At 48.5% G+C, this 21,112-nt stretch overlaps 1 protein-coding gene across 1 annotated transcript; it reads left to right on the top strand.

Moving 5' to 3' along the window:
- The first annotated feature begins 1,823 nt into the window (after nucleotides 1–1,823).
- Nucleotides 1,824–10,497, top strand: LOC128121935 (polyunsaturated fatty acid (12S)/(13S)-lipoxygenase, epidermal-type). The gene is made up of 14 exons (XM_052757027.1): nucleotides 1,824–2,949; nucleotides 3,336–3,537; nucleotides 3,734–3,815; nucleotides 3,904–4,026; nucleotides 4,115–4,218; nucleotides 4,362–4,522; nucleotides 5,550–5,693; nucleotides 5,788–5,997; nucleotides 7,746–7,832; nucleotides 7,991–8,160; nucleotides 8,263–8,385; nucleotides 9,513–9,612; nucleotides 9,723–9,890; nucleotides 10,009–10,497. Exons 1-14 carry the CDS (start codon nucleotides 2,815–2,817, stop codon nucleotides 10,186–10,188), a joined length of 1,989 nt encoding a protein of 662 aa, XP_052612987.1. The 5' UTR covers nucleotides 1,824–2,814; the 3' UTR covers nucleotides 10,189–10,497.
- The last annotated feature ends 10,615 nt before the right edge of the window (nucleotides 10,498–21,112 follow it).

The following is a 21,112-nucleotide window of genomic DNA, read 5'->3' as shown; positions in this document are numbered from 1 at the left end:
CTGCTCTCCCATTCTCATGCTCTCGGGGCCAGCTTGCCCATGCCCCTGTGAATAGGATCAGCTCTATTGTGCTGCCCAGGTGAGGTGTAGGACCCTCTCTCCTGAGTGCTTCAGAGGCTGAGGGGCAGGACCAGTTCTCCTTAGTGTTACAGCCAGTGAGGGGCCGGGGCCAACACTGTAAGGCCCTATCCTCTGGGCCTTTGGTGGTATCTAGAGTCACAGACATCAACACAGACTGAGGCTGTATCAGGGCCATGGACTCAGACATGAACCCTAGCAGCAGCCCAGGCCCAGACATCACCATGGCCCTGTGTGGCAATCAAGCCACCCACCTCAGCCTGCTCCTCACCACTTTCACCTCTTCAGATACGCCTCTGTCCACAGGACAGGAATCATTCTGTCTCTTTCTCTCTCTCCCGTACATACCATACATTTCCTCACCATAATAGTTGTGCCGGGAGGCCCGTGTTTTCCCCTTGGAGTCCGGGGCAGACTGCCCGGGCCTGCGTGTGGGCCTCTTTGTACTGGTCAGTCCATCATCGAGTCCCCCGTTTCTTTCCCTGTACCTGTAACTTGGACTCAGTCCCGATAGGAGTTCAGGCTTGTTCTGGAAAGCACACTGCAAGGTGACGTAAGCAACAAAGGGAGGCTTGTTGGAAGGACATGGGCGTCTCCTGGAACCCATGTGGGTCTGACAGGACATGGAAACCCCCAGGAGCTGATGGCTTCTCTTCTCCTTCCAGTCTCAGCGCTGGGGAAAAGGGTAGGGAGGACAAGGCACACTCCACGCAACACTGTAGATAATGAAGTCTCAGTTGTGACCGGTGGATGGGTGATCCAAATGTGAGACACGAAGGCTCAGAGGAAGAGTCAGGGGGAGGAATTCGATCCAGTCACCTCCCAGAGACCCTACCTCTGAGCATTGCCGTGCTGGGGTGAGGCTGGGAACGTAGGAGCTCTTGAGGGACATTTAAGATCCAAACCCTTGGCTAACCTTTCAGGTTACTCACCCTGTTACTGCCTCCAAAAAGGCTGACACGTCTTCGGCATGGCAAATGCATGTAGCACGGAGGCTGTGTGACAGTTCAGTGCCCACCAGGTAACTGTGTGTCTATAGGAATAGTTGTTTGGTGCAGGAAAATGGCTCCATGGACAAAAGTGCTTCCTCTGAAAGCGTGAGGACCTGAATTTCCTCAGCTTCCACAAAATAAGCTAGGTGTGGCTGTGTGTGCCTGTGATTCCAGCATTGGGGAGGGGGGTAAAGATGAGCAGATCCTGAGATCTCACTGGCTAGCCATCCTAGACTGAACAGTGAGCTTCTGGATCAGTGAGAGACTCTGTCTCAAGGAAATAAGGTAGAACACATAAAGGAAGACACCTCCAAAAGTACTCCTTTGGCCTCCACACGTGTGCATGCACACACACAAACACACACCCCATATAAAAAAGAACAGTTGCTCAGAACTCAGGAGGCTGAGGCAGAAAAATTGCAGAGCAGAGGTAGCCTGGGCTATATGGTATATAGTGAGAACCTGTCTCAAGGAAAAAAAAAGTTATGTAAGCTTTCAACTGTTTATGTCAGTTGTGATTATTGTAAAAACTTGCAATTTTTAGACAAATATTAGCAATGGAATGGTAGTATAACCATATAGCATAGTTATAATTTTTTTTAGACTCAAATGAAATTTTAACTGACTGTATAAACAAGAATCATTTAAAAAGCACTGTCAGGTACTGATGAGAAGTAGTCAAGACAACTTTAAAAAGAATAATAATAATAAAAAGGCCGGGCATAGTGGTGCATGCCTTTAATCCCAGCACTGGGGAGACAGAGGCAGGAGGATTTCTGTGAGTTCGAGCCCAGCCTGGTCTACAGAGCAAGTTCCAGGACAGCCAAGACAACGCAGAGAAACCCTGTCTTGAAAAAAACAAACACCAACCAAGGTTGAGAGAAAAACGGTAAAGATGTAGATGGATGCTGCATTTAGTGTTTGTTCCACACGATCCTTCAGGCACCTGCTTCACCGGAAATTAATGTCAACTCTCCACGGATGATTTGTCCAAGAAAGTATCTCTCTATACTTTTAGATTCGGGTCTTAGCCACCTGTTTTGACCGACTCTTTGAACATGAGGCAAGGGTAGTTCTTAGCAAAACCCACAGTGGATTCAGAGATTTTTGCCCACAGTAGCACAAGAGGACCTGGACAGAGGCAAGTATAGGGCCATAGGAGTGCTCCAGCAGAGGAAAGGTGTACCTGTGAGCGGTACTTGTTCTGAGGAGGAAGGGGGTCAAACCATGGGAGGTGGGGTGGGAAGACTTAGTCCTGAAGGGAGTACACCCATGGGGCACATTGTGGATGCTCAACCTAAAGCCTTGGCCTCGGAGATCGCGTTTCAGGGTGGTCCAATGGAAACTTCAAACTCCTTCTCCTGGCTACCAAGTTTCAACAAAACCTCTGCGTCTTTGCCAAGGGTATGCTCACTTCCACTGAAAAGCACGCCCCCATCCGAGGCCATTCCACTTCCCTCATCTCCACCGCCTGCTGCTCTTTAAATGAGTTCCCCTAAAATTGGGTGGGTGTGGGGCTTAGCTAGCTAAGCTTAGCTCGGGCCTGGGCATGAAGCCCTGGCCAAGGTGGGGCTGTGTTTTTCGAAACTGTTGGGAGACCTAGATGCCTGCCCCTTAGTGGGGGAGGGACTTGTGGGCGGGGGAAACCCAAACACACTGGTCTAGGTGTGGCTCCCTGGAGGCTGGCTCTCGGATCCTCTTAAAAGCGGCTTTTCTCCCAGGTCCCTGTAGAGGACCAGCTGAGATGGGCAAGTACACGATCCGGGTGGTCACTGGAGACTCGCTTCTGGCGGGCTCCAGCAACCTGGTGCAGCTGTGGCTGGTGGGGGAGCACGGGGAAGCGGACCTTGGGAAACAGCTGCGACCACTGCGGAGAGGGGTGAGCGCGGCAAAGGCTGGGCTCTCGGGGACCCGGGGATCTGGTCAGAGGAAGTCTGACCCCAGAGAAGGTGGGCTGGGCTGGGATGGTGTTAGGCGCAGGTGGACTGACTGCGAGGAAAGCGGACCGTGAAAGGAGCCGGAGAGACACGGGCTGGGCAGGAAGAGGGGCGAGGGCGAGCCACCGCTGGCGCGCGCAGCAGGTGCACAAGGAGCCTGGAGCCCAACTGAGTGCCCAGCTCCTTTCTCGCCGCCCTTGGTTCAGGTCTCTTTCTTGGGGTGCTTCTTAGAAGGGCAAGCGGAGCCAAGCTCCTCTGGGGGCTCACTGACACCGCTGCCCTCACTGAGGACCCCAGACTTGCTGAGAAGCTGTGTCCTATCCCACAGAACACGGAGTTGGAGATCGACGTCCCCGTGCATCTAGGGCGTCTCTTGCTGGTAAAGATGCGCAAACACAAGGGCCTATTGGATTCTGACTGGTTCTGCAAGTGGGTCACTGTGCAGGGCCCTGGGACCCACGGAGAGGTCTATTTCCCCTGCTACAGTTGGGTGCAGAGCAACGAGACCATCTGCCTAGCGGAGGGCACTGGTGAGGGCTCTGGGGTGCCGCTGAAGGAAGCAGGAGATGGTTGGGCATGTTATGCAATAAATAAAAGGAAAAGATTAGAGAGATGAGGGTGAGGGGGGGAGAGAAAGGATGAGATTGAGGAGAAGGGAAGATGGAGCGACCCTGGCCCAGAGCGGTGTCCTGGGAGGATGCAAGCTCTTGTGTCGGCCTCTCCCAGCCCTGAAGGTAAACGATGACACTCAGAGCCTGTTTAGGAAGTATCGAGAGCAAGAGATGGAGGACCGAAGGAAGGTGTACCGGTGAGTCCCAGAAAGCCTTTGATCACAGATCTCCTCCCCCACACCCCCAAACCACAGCCTCATCCGGGACTCTGTATTCGTCCTCTAGGTGGGGCTCCTGGAAGGAGGGCTTAATCCTGCCTATAGCAGGGAGTACACAGTGGGACCTCCCCAGGAACCAGAGATTCATGGAGGATAAGGATTTAGATTTTTCCCTCTCTCTGGCCAAAGTGTGAGTACTTGGTTGAGTTCGCGCAGTTTCGCCTTCAGCTGCTAGGTGAACTCCTTCTTGATCGTCTGGCATGCTGTTCTTTGCACAGGCTGAAGGATTTTGCCATTAAGGGGACTCTAGATTTTGTAAGTCGTGTACGAAACCTGGAAGATTACAAAAGAATATTCCCATGTGGAAAGACGGCTCTGGCTGGTCAGTTACCACAACTTCTCACAGTCTCTACCCAGAATTCCAAGCCAGGGGTCTGAAAGGAGAGGGGAGAGAGGGCAGAAGATGGGTGGGCTAGTGGGAGGACACATTTAGCACTCACACTGTGTTCTCACCGATGCCCTCAGGGCGGGTTCGTGAGTCTTGGAAGGAGGATGCCCTCTTTGGGTACCAGTTCCTCAATGGTGCGAACCCGATGCTCCTGAGGCGTTCTAAGAGCCTTCCAGGCCGGCTGGTCCTGCCTCCGGAGATGAAGGATTTACAGACCCAGCTGCAGAAGGCGCTCCAGGTGTGAGCTGCCTCGGCTTACCCCCATCTCACTCCCTCACCCCCCCACCCCTCTCCTGCCACTTTGCTTCTACTCCCTCCCCTCCTCCCCTCCTCTCTTTCATGTGTACCTCCATCATCTATACCCACCTTCATCAGCATTTAGGGTTTTTTTTTTAAATCACTTTTTTTAGGTTAGCATACAAAGTGATGGGTTGTGATCATCAGCACTTGGGGTTTCTCAACTTTGGTTCTATGTCATTCCTGTATAATGTCATGACCTATATAATCCTTTGTTTTAGGGTACTCTCCTATGCAGTGAGGGTTTAGTAGTAACCCCTGCCTCTTACCTACTAGATGTCGATAACACATCCTTTGTGACAAATGTTTGGGGGTAGGGAGGCACAAAGTTACCTGTGGCAATGTCTAGAGTCATTTTTGGTTGTCACAAAGGATGCGTTATTGACATCTAACAGGTAAGAGGCAGGGGTTACTACTAAACCCTCACTGCATAGGGAAGTACTCCCATTTAGGAGGCAGAGGCAGGAATATTCACACACATTTAAGGCCCTGCCTGTTGTAGATTGTGAGCTCCAGGCTAACCAGGGCTGTTATGAGATCATGTCTCAAAGAGGCTGTCCCAAAGAAAGGGAAGGAGGAAGAAGAGAAAGAGGATGCGGAGGAGGAGGGAGAGGAGGAGGAGGGGAGAAGGGAGGGGAGGAGGAGGAGGACTAAGTAGAGATTTGAAAAAAATAGACTTATTTTTGGGAGAAGGGAGTAAAGAGCAATTTGTGCTACATTTGGCTAAAGCCTGTGGGGGGTGTGTGAGGACATAGGCTGGGAATTGTGGTCCGTGGTAGAGAGCAGAAACCTCACCTCAGGGAGGTCCAAGCTCCAGACAGTACATCCAGGGCTTTAGTTCTGGGGAGATCAGTTGCTCTAAGTTAAGTTGTTGGGTGGTAGAGAGAGGACCCACTTTGGCAAGTGAGAGAAAGGCGGGTTCAGAACTGACTCCGGCATCTCCGACTGCCCGTGATCCGATCCCACAGGCTGGCTCTCTGTTTGAAGCTGACTTCTCCCTGCTGGATGGAGTCAAGCCCAACATCATCATTTTTAAGCAGCAGTATGTGGCAGCCCCTTTGGTGATGCTGAAGCTGGAGCCTGATGGAAGCCTCCTACCCATGCTCATTCAGGTCCGAGAACAACGTCTTCCCTAACACTGACTCCCTTTGGGATTTAGACACGCAGGTTCTCAGCTCCTCCTCCTCTCTCTCTCTCCTGCTATAGCTCCAGCCTCCCCGACATGGGTGCTCCCCACCTCTGCTCTTCCTGCCCTCAGACCCTCCCATGGCCTGGCTCCTGGCCAAGATCTGGGTTCGAAGCTCTGATTTCCAGCTGCACCAGTTACAGTCCCATCTGCTAAGGGGGCATCTAATGGCCGAGGTTATCTCTGTGGCCACAATGAGGAGCTTACCCAGCCTGCATCCCATATACAAGGTATTTCGGGGTGTCTGTCACTGTGCATCTGCTGTCCACAGTTCCCACGTTCAACCTCAGGAGGCCTCTCCTCAGGGTCTGCTCTTCAGCATGTTAGGAGAGGTGGCCATCTTAGTCTCTATGTGGATACATGAACACACACACACACACACACACACACACACACACACACACACACACACAGAAACCCTTCTATGGAAACCCTAAAGATACACTCTTTCTGTGAGCTGGGGAAAGAGTAAGAATAAGATTAGTTGCAATTCAGAGTGAGGAGGTTGTCCAAGGGGTAGGGAAGTGTGGGGACATTTCAGAAGGAGTGATCCCTAGTGTTGAGGGAGGAAGGACTGTTGGACATTAAGTATTACTGAAATATTAGAAAGTGATTAGCTTGTTGAGTAGGAGGTTGGGAAGTGGGAGAAGACAAGAAAGAAAATTGCAGTGTTTGGAGAGGAGAGGCTGGAGCATGTTTTGACCACCTGCTTACAGACATCTGTCTGAAAACATTGGAGAGGAAGGGGTTGAAGACATGGATTTCAGTTAGCAGGAAACAGAAGTGTCTGAGACCACTGCACTGGAGTAAATTCTCTAGGGTTTAGACTTGGTGCCTCAGAAGCACATTTAGTCTGAGACAATTCTAGTTAGCTCTGCCCTCTGGGAAGTGAGAGGAGGAGGCAGAGGGATGGAAGGACAGCAGAGGAGGCGTCCACTGAGGTGGGGGAGGGGCGAATACAGCAGAGGAGGCATCCACTGAGGTGGGGGAGGGGCAAGTGTGAGCCATGGCATCCAGAGAAGCAAGTGTTTGCAGAGAGAGAGGCTGGTTATCAATTCCAAATACAGCCGGGGGTCAGCACGGCTGCAGAGGAGGGCCCATCCCAGATACAGCTGGGGGTCAGCATGGCTGCAGAGGAGGGTCCATCCCAGACACAGCTGGGGGTCAGCACAGCTGCAGAGGAGGGTCCCTCCCAGATACAGCTGGGGGTCAGCCCAGCTGCAGAGGAGGGTCCATCCCAGATACAGCCGGGGGTCAGCACGGCTGCAGAGGAGGGTCCATCCCAGATACAGCCAGGGGTCAGCACGGCTGCAGAGGAGGGTCCATCCCAGATACAGCTGGGGGTCAGCACGGTTACAGAGGAGGGTACTTTGTCAATATGGGCGTCATTGGTTGATTTGTTGATAAGGACTGCCTCAGGGAAGTAGAGATGCTGGCAGTCTGGTTGTGGGCTGAGCCAAACCTGTGAGTCACAGAGACAGAGACTCCTCAGGAAGCTAGCTGAGAAGGAGAAATGAAAGATTAGGATCCTTCTGGGAAGGGAAGGGAGGTAGGGTCACGGAAGAGTTTTCTTCTACAGGGCATTGAATACCCAGAGAGGGAGAGAGAGAGAGAGGGAGGCAGACACAGACAAAGAGAGACAGACACTAGGAGTCCTGGTCAAGGCAAATGGGGGATGGGCTTATAGTGGAGGATCCTACTGGGTTCTGTGGTATGAGACTAATGATCACTGGAATTATGACAGGGAACACAAGATTGTGCAAATAAGTAATGAAACCTTGAACCTTTGACCTTGGAGGCCTTTGGGAAGATATCTCTCTCTCTCTCTTTACCCTGACCCAGTCCTCCAAAGGGAAAGCCTCTGTCTCACATAAGCTTTCCTCTCCCTTCTCATCACAGGGTCTTTTCATCCCCCTCACCCCGTGGATCCTGCCATTTCTGTTATTTGACTGTATCTCATTTCTTTTCCCACCATCAGCTCCTCGTCCCCCACTTCCGCTACACCATGGAGATCAATGTCCTGGCACGGAAGAGTCTTGTCTCTGAATGGGGAATTTTTGATCTGGTATGGGAAGGGATGGGTAAAGGGGAGGAGTCTCTCAAGGGTACCCCCCCGCCCCGCCCACTCTTCCTCCAAACTCTGCTTTTCATACTGAAGGACAGCCTTCACTTGCCTCATACTTGAATAGCCCGCTGCCTTGGTTAACCCTGGTTTGTCCTCAGGTGGTGAGTACAGGGAGTGGAGGCCACGTGGACATTCTCCAGAGGGCCACCGCTTGTTTGACTTACCGCTCCTTTTGCCCTCCGGATGACTTGGCTGACCGTGGGCTCTTGGATGTGAAATCTTCTCTGTATGCCCAGGATGCCCTCAGGCTGTGGGAAATCATCAGCCGGTGAGGACGACGCAGAGGGAGAGAAGGGGGGGGTGCGGGGGAGCAGGTCCCAAAGGCCCTAGCCTGGCCCTGTGGCTGAGTGCCCTCTTCTCTGGGGAGCAGGTATGTGAAAAGGATGGTGGAGCTTTTCTACAAGAGCGACACAGACGTGAAGGACGATCCAGAGCTGCAGGTGTGGTGCAGAGAGATCACTGAGATCGGACTGCAGGGCGGCCAGGAGCGGGGGTAAGGCGTGGGGTCCTCCTGAGTTACCTTACATCATTGCCCACACGTCTGTCAACATCCCTCATCCGGTACCCTGAAACACTTCCCTGGGTGTCTCCTGGGCCTCCAGAAGCCCTAACCGTCACGTCTCTGCAGGTCCTCCGCCTTCTCCTCTCACAGGACTCGCTCTCCTCACGCATTGGGAGCTTTCTCTGGAGCCAGAACTGTTATCCTCTCAGAGTTCCCTTACTCATCCCTACCCTCGAGCTGGAAAGCAGCTCCAAGGCCCACCCACCCTACGTCCATCAGTTTTCTTTATTTTTATCTTGGGGGGTTATTTTCTCCTCTTCCTTTCATTCCTCCAAACCCTCCCATAGAGTCCTCCTTGTTCTCTTTCAAATTCATGGCCTCTCTTTTTTCATTATTTGTTGTTACATACATATATGTATACACACACTATATATATATATAATTATTTTGGTTTTTCAAGACAGGGTTTCTGTATGTAACAGCCCTGGCTGTCCTGGAACCCCAGCTATAATACATTCTTAAATACATAAATACATCCTGCTCGGTCCGTATAGTGTTACTGTGTCTATAAGTTTTCAGGGCTCCCCATTTGGTATTGGATGACCACTTGGGGTGCTCTTCCCTGTGGAAGATTGCTTCTCCAGCTGTCAGCTCTCCTCAGTGGCCTTTGTGTAGGCTTGAGGCCTCCTGGGCTTCCCCGGTTCGTGTTAGCACGTCTGTTGTCCTTGTTCAGTTCATGGGTAGGCAGTCATATTGGTGAGACGTTACAGGCGTAGCTTCTGACATTCCTAGGACACAACCTCACAGCAAACTCCCTTCTCCTCTGGCTCTTACCATCTCTCTGCCCCCTCTTCAGAAAGAACCCTGAGTCTTAGGTTTGGGAGTTGTTTTGTAGATGTATCCAATGGGGCTGGGCTCCACATCTGCATTTTGATTGGTTGTGATTTTCTGTAGTGGTCTCCATTACACATCAGTTTTTGAGTGCACACTATTTGTGAACCATAGGCTCTAGAGGCTGTGATCAGAGCAAGGTCTTTACGTATCTCCAGACATTTTTGCCGGCCTGAGCTCTGCCTCAGATGCTGGTCTCGAATCTAACTCTCTTTATTTTTACCCAGGTTCCCCCTGTCCCTGGAGTCCCGGGCTCAGCTGTGCCGGTTCGTTACCATGTGCATTTTCACATGCACTGCTCAGCACGCTTCCACCCATCTGGGTCAGGTAATCCTCGTGATCATGTCCCCACGGGCTTCCGGGATGTAGGAGATGGGGAGAAACATCAAATGTCTGGGCGGTCAGCCTGGATTTCCGAGTGACCCTTCTATCTGCAGCTGGACTGGTATGCCTGGATCCCAAATGGCCCATGCACCATGCGGAAGCCCCCACCGACCTCCAAGGACGTGACAGAGAAGGACATAGTGGATGCACTGCCCACTCTCCAGCAGGCACGGATGCAGATGACATTCACCAAGTTCCTTGGCAGACCCCAGCCTGTCATGGTTAGAACACCGATGCCTGGGCCCTGGCCTGTGGGTGGGGAGGCAGCTTGACCGAGGGGCGGTGCTCTTGCCTGTGAGAGGCCCGAGGGCCTGAGCCATTGTGTTTTCTCCCTCTCAGGTGGCCCTGGGGCATCATAAAGAGGAATATTTCTCAGGCCCTGAGCCCCGGGCTGTGCTGAAGCAATTCCAGGAGGAGCTGGCTGTCATGGACAAGGAGATTGAGGTCCGGAATGCAGGCCTGGACCTGCCCTATGAGTACCTTCGGCCCAGCATGGTGGAAAACAGTGTGACGATCTGAGAGGCCCTGCCCATCTCAGCCCCAGAGGAGGCCACTGTCTCTGTATCTTCATAGTCTGGTCCTCCTTGGCTACATCCTTTGGAGAATAGACAAACTGCCCATCATACAGTCCTGGGGATACACAGCCATCATTCCCATTGCATTTCAGAATCTGGAACTTGCCACAGTTGCCCTAACTCTATGTCAATCCAGCTGTGCGCTTCCTTAGCCTTGAACCCGTTACCCACTTCTCTTCCCCAAAGGACCTGGTTTATACGTTAATGAAAAGTCTGATTAAATAATAAAGTCTGGTTATATATAATATATATATAAAATAATAAAGGGAAGGTGAGAGAAAAAGGTCTTGTTTTGTTTCTTCCCTTCTTACTCAGATAAAGGGAACAAAGAAAAGATATTTTCCTGGGACAAAAATTTCTTCCTCAAGGGTTTCCTTAAAATCTGTAAACTAAATGACACTGGTGATGGCTGACTGGGCCCAGTGGAGCTGAGAGTCGTGACTTTTAACCATGAATTTCACCTTTAGGCTTCTCTGAAGCCTCAGCTAACACATCCCTCTGACCACCGGCACTGAAGTCTCCCGGACTTTTTCCAGCTCAGTATCAACCTGCCTCGACCCCTTCCCAAGCTGCAACTCATTCTCCTTTTCAGCCCTTTCCCCGAGACTCATGATAAAACTCCCTCTTCACTTCTATCCTTTCCACCAACACTAAAATAACCATCCAGCCCAGAGTCCCGGCACTGAAGAAAGACAGACAGACACATTCCCAGCAGGAGGGGAGGAAAGAGTAAAGGCACCCGTATGGAAGAAAAAAAGTCAACTTGTTCCTGTTTGTGGGTGACATAAGCCTACGTAGAAAACACTCAATAACTTTACCAAAAATAACCTATTAGAAAAATTAATGAGTATAGCCAGGTTGCAGCACACAAGAGTTGGCAGCACCTGAAAATCAACAGTCAAGTCTCTGAAAATGAAGCAAACAAAACAATCTCATTTTCAAAAAATAACACCCAGAAATATGCTGCACCGGAGAAGTGAAATATCTGTACAATTAAAAATGTGACACTGAGGAATGCTGAGGAGGGTGTGGTCAAATGGAAAGGTATCCCATCTTCATGGATCGGAAAGATCGATGTCATTAAAACATCCACGCTATGAAGAGCATTTTGCAGATTCAAAGCAGTCTTTATCAAAGTATCAATGACATTATTCCCAGACTTAGAAAAGCAATCCTAGCCGGGTGGTGGTGGCGCACGCCTTTAATCCCAGCCCTCGGGAGGCAGAGCCAGGCGGATCTATGTGAGTTCGAGGCCAGCCTGGGCTACCAAGTGAGTCCCAGGAAAGGCGCAAAGCTACACAGAGAAACCCTGTCTTGAAAAACCAAAAAAAAAAAAAAAAAGAAAAGCAATCCTAGAATTTGTATGGCATCTCAAAAACAAAAACCAAAACCCCAAAAAACCCAACCCTGAGTAGCCAAAATAAACGACAGTTAAAATAAAGAAAGCAGGAGCTGTTGCACTAACTTCAACATATAATAGTCTATAATAGTCCAAACAGCATAGCACTGACGGAAAACAGGCCTTTAGGCCAGTGGGACAGAATACATATGAACACATCCATGGCTAAGTGCTTTTTGACAAAAGTGCCGTGAACATGGCATCAGGAAGAGGGCATTCTCTCTAATAAATGAACCTTGGAAAATGGGATGTCTACATGCAGAACTCTCTAGCCAGCTAGAAAGAGCAACTCAAAATAGATTGCAATTATGAGTTAAACTATGAATTACTGGGGAAAAAAACATAAAGGAAGTGCTTCAAGATGCTGGGACCAACAAGTGTTGTTCTCTCTAAGCTACCAGAATTCCTGGTGTGTGTGTGTGTGTGTGTGTGTGTGTGTGTGTGTGTGTGTGTGTGTGCCAGTGAGATGGCTAAGGGGATAAAGGTGCTTGCTGAAGTCTGGCAGCCTCAGTTCAGCCCTCAGAACTCACACAAAGGTGGAAGGAGAGGATCAACGGTACGAGGTCGTCCTCTGACCTCGACATGAATGCTGTGACATGTGCACCCAAAACTACAATCAATAAAAACATTTTAATTGGAAATAGCAAGTGCTGATGAAAATGAGGGGAAGGTCCTTTCCAATGCATCAGTGGACAGCTCCACACCCACGCCCACGTGGGCAGCCCTGGTTAAACTCACAGAACAAAACAAAGCCAAAAGAAAAAGAGGAGGAAAGGGACTTGGGAGAAGGTGGGATGTTGATGGGATGGGGTTGGGTCAGAGAGGGTAGGGGAGCAAGTGTGACCTCAATGTAGTATAAATACATGTGTGAAACTGTCAAAGGATACATTAAAATAAAACACTAAAAATAGACTATCACATGGTATACCAACCCTACTACTCAGTGTAGATGTGGAAAAAAAAATGAGTCCTTACGTCATAGAGACATCTGGAGTTCTGTTTATTCTGCCAGTATTTATAGCGGCCAAGAACTGGAAATGACCCAAGTGCTCATCCACCAATGTATGGATGGATAAAACATGGCGCCTATACCTAAAACACATGCCTAAGCCATGAGAAGAGGTAAATCCACTTATTTACAACAACAGAAACAGACAGGGGAGAACTAGAGAGCATTGTACTAAATAATGAAGTAAGCCAGGCACAAAATGAAAGTGACGATCTCACTCACACCTGGAGTAAGAGAGAGTAGATCATATGGAAGCTGAGTGTTGAACAGGGGCTGCCAGCAGCTGGGAGAGTTAGAGGGAAGGTGAGTAGGGAAGATCGGTCAATGGCAGTAAGTTGCAATTAGATAAGAAATAAATGAGTTCTACTTTCCTACTTCCATAGTAATATGGATGTAATAATGGTGACACGTTCGAGTATTTTTTCTTTTAAACTAGGAGAAAGTCTACTTTCCCCATAAAGGAGGAATAAATATCTAAGGAAATGCTTACCCTACATATTGCACGTATGTATCAAAACATGACGTGAGGGCTGGGGAGATGGCTTTGCTGGTAAAGTACCTTGTCATGCCAGAGTGAGGTCTTGAGTTTGACCTCCATGTAAAAACCAGGCGTGGTGGTGTAAGCCTGCAATCCCAGTGCTGGGGAGACAGGGACAGGGGGAGCCAACTAGTGTTGTCAAATCAGTAAGATCCAGGTTTAGTGAGAGATGCTACCTCCAAAAATAAGGTGGAGCAAGGAAAGACACGGGGTATGAACCTCTACCTCCACATACGTGCACACAACATGTGTGCATGCACTTGCCTACACACAGGTGCACACACACATATACACACATACAAAACAAACAAGTTAAACTCTTAAATACAAGACCAGAAACTATGAAATTGCTGGATGAAAACATTGGTCTGGGCAAAGACTTCTGGGATATGACTCTTTTTTTTTTTTTTTTTTTGGTTTTTCGAGACAGGGTTTCTCTGTGTAGTTTTGTGCCTTTCCTGGAACTCACTTTGTACAGCCCAGGCTGGCCTCGAACTCACAGAGATCCTCCTGCCTCTGCCTCCCAAGTGCTGGGATTAAAGGCGTGCGCCACCACCACCCGGCGGGGGTACGACTCTTAAAGGTCAGGCAACAGACACAAAGATGAGCAAATGGGATTACATCAGACCAGAGGAGAAGCAAAGAACAGCCCACAGGCTGGGGAATATCTGCAGTCTTGCCAAGTTCAACGGTACAACTCAGCGGTGCTGAATGTATCTGTGCTGTTTGCAGTGAGTCTCCAGAACCTCACAATCTTGCAAAATGGAAATTGAACAGTAATTCCCATTTTTCTCTCTCCTAGACCTTGGTGTTATCAATTTATTCTCCATTCTCTGTGAGTTTAGATACTGTAGGTTCATTATATAAGTGACAATGTGAAGTACATGTCTTGCTTATTTCACTTAGCAGAGTATCTTCTCAGAGTTTCTTCAAGGTTCAGCCACGTCGTCAAACGTGAGAGGATTTCTTTCCTAAAGATACAGAATGATAATCTGTTCTGTGGGTTTATTATTCTTTTGATGTACTTAGATGGGAATTTGGTGCTGGCAAGGAGTAGTTTGTCCAGTGTTGATAGTCCTGGCCTTTGAGTGCTGGGGAGCTGGAAGACAGAAGCTCATAGCTTCAAATCCCCAAAACTAGAGACTTAGAGTTCCAGGCATTAGAAACCAGAGACTTAGAATTTAAGTACTGTGATTAGATGCTTACTGCTCCAGATTCCAATTGCCAATGGCCTGGCACTTAGTAGCTAGTGAAAACCATGCTCCAAGCAGCAGCTAGAGCAGCTGCAGTCAATGCAGCAGTGGTGCTTGTCAGTGTTGCAGCTCCTGGGTGAGACGTGGGCACTGGGGCTCTCAGTTCTCCAGCAGCCAGCGTGGTACCCTCCAGGTCTCGGGTGCTACGCCCTGGACTCTTTTCAGCAGCTAGTATTCTTGCTGTCAGACCTGGTGTGTTAGGACCCGTGGCCCATGTGATGGTTATCCTGGGTTGTCGACTACATCTGGAATTAACTAAAACCCAAGTGGCTGGGTTCACCTGTGAGAGATTTTTTTTTTTTTCTCAGTTAAGTCTTTTGAGGTGGAAAGATCCAATTTAATCTGGGTACATCTTCCGGTGACAGCCTATATAAAGGTCATGGAAGAAGAAGCTTGCTCTCTTCCCACTTGTTATCACTCCCAATGGCAATTCCTTCGCTGGCATTAGAGCCTACTCCTTCTGGATTCTGACATACACTGAAGACCACTGCGACATCCAGCTTCATGGACTGAACAACCACTGGATTTTTGGACCTTCAGTTGGTAAACGGTCATTGTTGGACTAGCTGGACCACAGCCTGTAAGTCATTCTAATAAATCTTGGTGTGTGTGTGTGTGTGTGTGTGTGTGTGTGTGTGTGTGTGTGTGTGCACGTGCAGGTGCCGAGGACAATTTTAAGAGCCATGCCATATTGCCTGCCTGAGTTAAGTCTCTGTTGTCCAGTATTGAGCCACTAACCAGAAACTTTTGACATGCCTGGACAAGTCCTGAGTTATTAGAAAATAACTTAACATTTCCTTATCTTTCTGCTACAGTGACCATTAGTAACAATGTTTTGTGGTTAGGTTGCTTGGTTGGATTGCTTGGCAACTCAACAGTCCCCTAATCTTTTCCCAAAGAAAGTTTCCTGGTCTGCTTACTATAAAACCCACCTGAGAAAAATAAAATTTTGCAGCTTGATCAGAATACTGTCTTGCTGTCAATCCTTTGTGTCTCTTGTCCCTTTCATTCACCACTCCCCCTTTTAGGGTCTCTGCTGCAGATCCCGCTGGCGGGACAACTGGCGCCCAGCATGAGGCTTGGGGATGTGGAGGAGTGGTGAACGTCCGTCATCACACACCAGGGCAGGCCTGCCTAAGAGTTGGACCACCGTGGAAGACGACTCCACAAGCAAAGGTCTGGCCAGTGATTGCCATGGAAATGCCTGGCCGTGAGACAGATCCAGAGGAATTGCAATGTGACAATGCAAGTTCACCATGGGACAAGCATTTAATAAACAGGATTTGTTTATTTTGGGACTGAAACAGTCTCTCAAGACACGAGGAACTAGGGTTAAAAAGAAAGACTTAAAAATTTTTCTTGACTATATTGGAGATGTCTGTCCTTGGTTTCCCCAAGAAGGGATCATAGATAAAAAGCGCTGGAGAGGGGTTGGTGACTGTTTAAATGATTTTTACCAGACCTTTGGTCCTGAAAATGTTCCGTTTGAACCTTTTCCTACTGGAATTTAATTAATGATGTCTTAAAAACTTATAACCATTCTCCTGATGTTCAAAAATTAATTGAGGGAGAAAAAGCCCTAAAGGAGTCCTCCTGTCCACTCTCTGTCTGTCATTCTGTCAGTATTAATATTCCTCAACCCCCCATGTCTAGTCTTCTGGCAACAAATAACCATCAGAGAAGAAAAAAGAGGGAATCCCCTACTCTGGGTCCACCTACCCACCTCTCCCTCAAAGGTGCTGGCCACTTATCCATCTTTAATGGCCAAGCTAATTATTAAGGGCAGAAAAACAAGTCGCCAATACTTTGGAAAAGAACCTGACTCATAGTCGTCCCCTATACGTGAGAACAATTAGATTGGCTGCTTCAAACAAATAATGAATGGCCCATTGCCTGCTCCTCCTTCCTTGGTACTATCGATAACCATTACCCTAGTGATCCCTTGTTACAGTTTGCCAGAATTCATCCCTTTGTTTTCCCCAAATTAACTGCCTCACAATCTATAAGGGAGGCTCCCCTGATATTTACAGATGGCTCAGCCAATGGGATTGCTGCCTATGTTGTGGATGGCCAGGCTACCTCCTGCCTCTCCCCATATTACTCAGCACAGCTTGTTGAACTTTATGCAGTCATTCAAGTTTTTCAATTCAATGTCATTCCTCCTGCTAAGAGACAGGTAATTGGAAAAGAATGGAATGGCCCTGAATTTTATAAGACATCTACAGGACATTCCCTAGTGGTTTGGGACCCATGGGACTCATGATGGACTAGTCCAGTAGAAGGAGCCATGTACACGACCTGAACAGCCACATGGCCTAGCTCTAGACTTTACATTTGGTGCTCTTTTTTTTTTTTTTTTTTTTTTTTTTGGTTTTTCGAGACAGGGTTTCTCTGTGTAGCTTTGCGCCTCTCCTGGAACTCACTTGGTAGCCCAGGCTGGCCTCGAACTCACATAGATCCGCCTGGCTCTGCCTCCCGAGTGCTGGGATTAAAGGCGTGCGCCAGCCGGGCGGTGGTGGCGCACGCCTTTAATCCCAGCACTCGGGAGGCAGAGGCAGGCGGATCTCTGTGAGTTCGAGGCCAGCCTGGTCTCCAAAGCGAGTTCCAGGAAAGGCGCAAAGCTACACAGAGAAACCCTGTCTCGAAAAACCAAAAAAAAAAAAAAAAAAAAAAAAAACCAAAAAAAAAAAAATAAAGGCGTGCGCCACCACCGCCCGGCTTTTTTTTTTTTTTTTTGACATTTGGTGCTCTTATGTATAAGTACAATCTATGGTCCATCATAATATCCTTATACAAGAAAAAAATTTAATGACACAACTATCATCCCCCACCTCTCCATTTTCTTGGCTTTCCCTCCTCCGAGAAGGCCTTATGTTTGCCAATGTTACTGGCATTGGTAATCTTTCATCGTGCTTCCTATGTGCAGCCTTGGGACATCCTCCCCTGATAGCAGCCCCCCTGCCTCAGGTCCTTAATTGCACCACCACTGATAATTCCCATGGCTTCCACCCCATCCCTGAAGAATCCTTGTTTCTTGACCCAGGCCACTCCAAGTTTGATTTTTGCTTTTCTAGTGTTTCCCTTCCCCTTTGCATCCAAACAGTATTACCCAATCATCCTTTTGCCCCCTCTGGATTTTTCTTTTGGTGCAATGGTACTCTATCAAAAAATTTGACTATCCCTATCCCACAGGACATGCTCTGCCTACCTGTCACTCTGGTCCCACAACTTATGCTCAGGACCCCTGCGGAGTTCTTGGGATGGGATGCCCCCTGCCCAAGCAAAAAAGAGCTGTCTTCTTGCCTCTTGTGGCCGGAATTTCCCTCAACACCTCTCTGGTCTCTGCAGGCTTCGAGGGAGGAGTTCTGGGTCATTCCCTCATAACAACAGCTCACCTATCCAAGCAACTTCAGGTAGCAATTGAGGCTTCTGCAGCATCCTTATCCTCCCTCCAGAGGCAGTTAACCTCTCTTGCACAGGTTGCCCTACAAAACCGAGGGGCCTTGGACCTGCTGACAGCAGAAAAGGGTGGGACATGCCTTTTTCTGAGGGAAGAATGTTGTTATTATATTAATGAGTCTGGAATGGTAGAAACCCAGATAAATAAGCTACATAAACTTAGCCTAGAGCTCCATAAGCAGCGATTCTCTGCTGCGGCAGATGACTGGTGGAGATCATCCATGTTCTCCCTTTTAATGCCTCTCACAGGACCATTAGTCAGCCTTTTGTTATTTGTAATTTTGGGTCCCTTTATAATTGGCAGGCTAATCTGAAAAAACATCAAAAAACAAATAGACTCCCTGGCATCAAAACCTATACAGGTTCATTATCATCGGTTCGAAAGGCTGGATCGAGGATGTGGTCCCTGTGATATTTCTCAGTCCTCTTCTCCTTTAGGAGCAGCATAAAGTCCGAACCTCTGCTTATTGGCATCAGCTGGTATGGACACCAATGGATGCAAGGCCAAGCACTGTAGGGGAAGGCTGACTTAAAGGCCTTGGTTTGGATTCCCTGAGAGACAAATCTGACTTGCATAGAGGTTGGTATCTAGAGGCACCAAAATGCCTAAGCCCTCTCCTCCCCAAAAGGTACCATTTTTCTCAAGCCCACAGTGGCTCTAGGAGGAGTCAGGTCAATGTCTCCCCCAGCTGGTTAAGGTCCACCACCGTTCAGGTGGGCACACTCCCTCATAAAATAAAATAAAGGGAGGAGATGCCGAGGACAATTTTAAGAGCCCTGCCATATTGCCTGCCCGAGTTAAGTCTCTGTTGTCCAGTATTGAGCCACTAACCAGAAACTTTTGGATTGCTTGGCAACTCAACAGTCCCCTAATCTTTTCCCAAAGAAAGTTTCCTGGTCTGCTTACTATAAAACCCACCTGAGAAAAATAAAATTTTGCAGCTTGATCAGAATACTGTCTTGCTGTCAATTCTTTGTGTCTCTGCTGTGGGATGGTCTGTATGTCAAATGTGTTGCTGATTGGTCAATAAATAAATCACTGATTGGCCCATGGCCAGGCAGGAAGTATAGGCGGGACAAGGAGGAGAATAGAGCTGGGAAGTGGAAGGCTGAGTCAGAGAGACACTGCCAGCCGCCATGATGACAAGCCGCATGTGAAGATGCCGGTAAGCCACGAGCCATATGGCAAGGTATAGATTAATGGAAATGGATTAATTTAAGCTGTAAGAACAGTTAGCAAGAAGCCTGCCACGGCCATACAGTTTGAAACCAATATAAGTCTCTGTGTTTACTTGGTCGGGTCTGAGCGGTTGTGGGACTGGCGGGTGGCAGAGATTTATCCTGACTGTGGGCCAGGCAGGAAAACTCTAGCTACATGTCTCTTGTCCCTTTCATTCGCCATTCCCCCTTCTAGGGTCTCTGCTGCAGATTCCGCTGGCTGGGACACGTGTGGGGCGTTTACCCAACCACCCCCACAGTTCCCCGGAGTTTTCTTGAGTGCGAGCAGCAGGAAATATTAGATAGAAGGATTTATTGCGGAGAATATCGCGGAGATAAACAGATAGAAAATAAAGGATAGCCTCGAGAGGGCCTGGAACCTATTCCAACGAGCCCCGACTGTCTCTGCCCCAGGGTTTTTATAGAGATGCCAAGGGGTGGAGCAAAAGACCTCCTCCCCCAGCACAGCCAAGTGCAGACCATCCCAGACACCTGCACTTAGGCCCGTGGTCTAATCATCCTCTATGCGGACCTGCTGGGTAAACCCACCAGGAACCCGAGAACGGGCTCCCACAGACACGCATGTGTGTGTTCATTCTGTAAGTTCTGTTCCTCTAGAGAACCCTGACTAATATAGCCTAAGATGCTTGGCTGCTTCCTAGATGCTTTCCAGTGACTAGCACCCACAGTGTCTTATCTCTGCCTCTTCACAGATGTCTATATTTTTTCTTCCTTGTCTGTCTGTCCTCTCCTACCTATTTATATTTTTATTGCTCTGTTTTGTCTCTTCTATGTATATTCCCAAGCCCCAATCTCTCCCTCTCTCTGGGTCTTTAGCCCTCTTCTCACTACTACTAACATTTAGGTTTTTTTTGTGTGTGTTTTTTTTTGTTTTGCTGTGCTACCAGCTCAACCACTGAACTTGAAAAGAAAATCTTTCAACCACTGAACTTGAAAAGAAAATCTTTGTGTAGGTTGAAGCCTCCTGGGCTTTCCCCTATCTACTTTGGCATGTCTGTTGGCGTTGTCCTTGTTCAGCTCATGTTTGGGCAGTCCTGCTGGTGAGACTTTATGGGTGTAGCTCCTGACATTCCTAGGAGACACAGTCTCACAGCAAACTCCCTGATCCTCAGGCTTTCAATCTTTCAGGTCACTCCTGAGCCTTAGGTGTGGGAGTGTGTTGTGGATGTTTTCACTGGGAGTGGACTCCACAACTTTGCATTTTGATCAGTTGTGGTTTTCTGTAGTGGCCTCTGTTTGTTACAAAGAGAAGTTTCTTTGATGAAGGGTGAGGACTACATTTTCCCTTGCGCATAAGGGCACCCCTACACAAAGATTTACAGACAACTAAGAAATGCTGAGAGCAGGAGAAAGTTTTCTCTAGGGAAGAGCACACTAATTAATTGGTTATCCAATACCAAATGGTCAGCCCTGAAAACATACAGGTGAGTCACATTGTATAGACTGAGCAGGTTATATTTAGGAATATATATGTATATACACATATATATATGCATGGAATAACAATTAATGAAAAGAGAAGCTATGAAATTGAAAGAAATTAAGGAGGGGCATATGAAAAGTTTTGGAGGGAGGAAAGGGAAGATAGAAATGTTGTAACTATATTATAATCTAAAAAATAAATAAAAGCAAAAACCAAAATCATGATTCGGCAAAGACTATTGAAGAGAAACTTTCTGTTGAGCCTAAGGTTGCAAGGCCAGGGAACAGCACGAGAGAGGGACTTCCTGCTGACTAAACACAAAACAAAAGGAGGATCCAGAAAAGGGGGACTGAGGTGTTTGCAGACCTTCGTGGTGGGCGGTCATAGGAAGTGCTTCGTCTCTGGCCCAGATGGAAATGGTTGCCGTAGTCCACAAAGGCTTGTGGTGGCCAAAAGTCCAGAGTGAGCTGTTCAAAACCCTATGACTAGAAAAGTGCCTTGAGGAGATGGAGCTGGTTTCCGCGGCAAGCAGCTGTAGTGTAGCTTCT

The sequence above is a fragment of the Peromyscus californicus genome, unplaced genomic scaffold (genome assembly GCF_007827085.1).
Source record: "Peromyscus californicus insignis strain IS unplaced genomic scaffold, ASM782708v3 Scaffold_3__1_contigs__length_106647218, whole genome shotgun sequence".
Taxonomy (NCBI): Eukaryota; Metazoa; Chordata; class Mammalia; order Rodentia; family Cricetidae; genus Peromyscus; species Peromyscus californicus.
The sequence above is the reverse complement of the archived record's forward strand: the minus strand, read 5'-3'. Positions and strand labels throughout refer to the sequence as shown.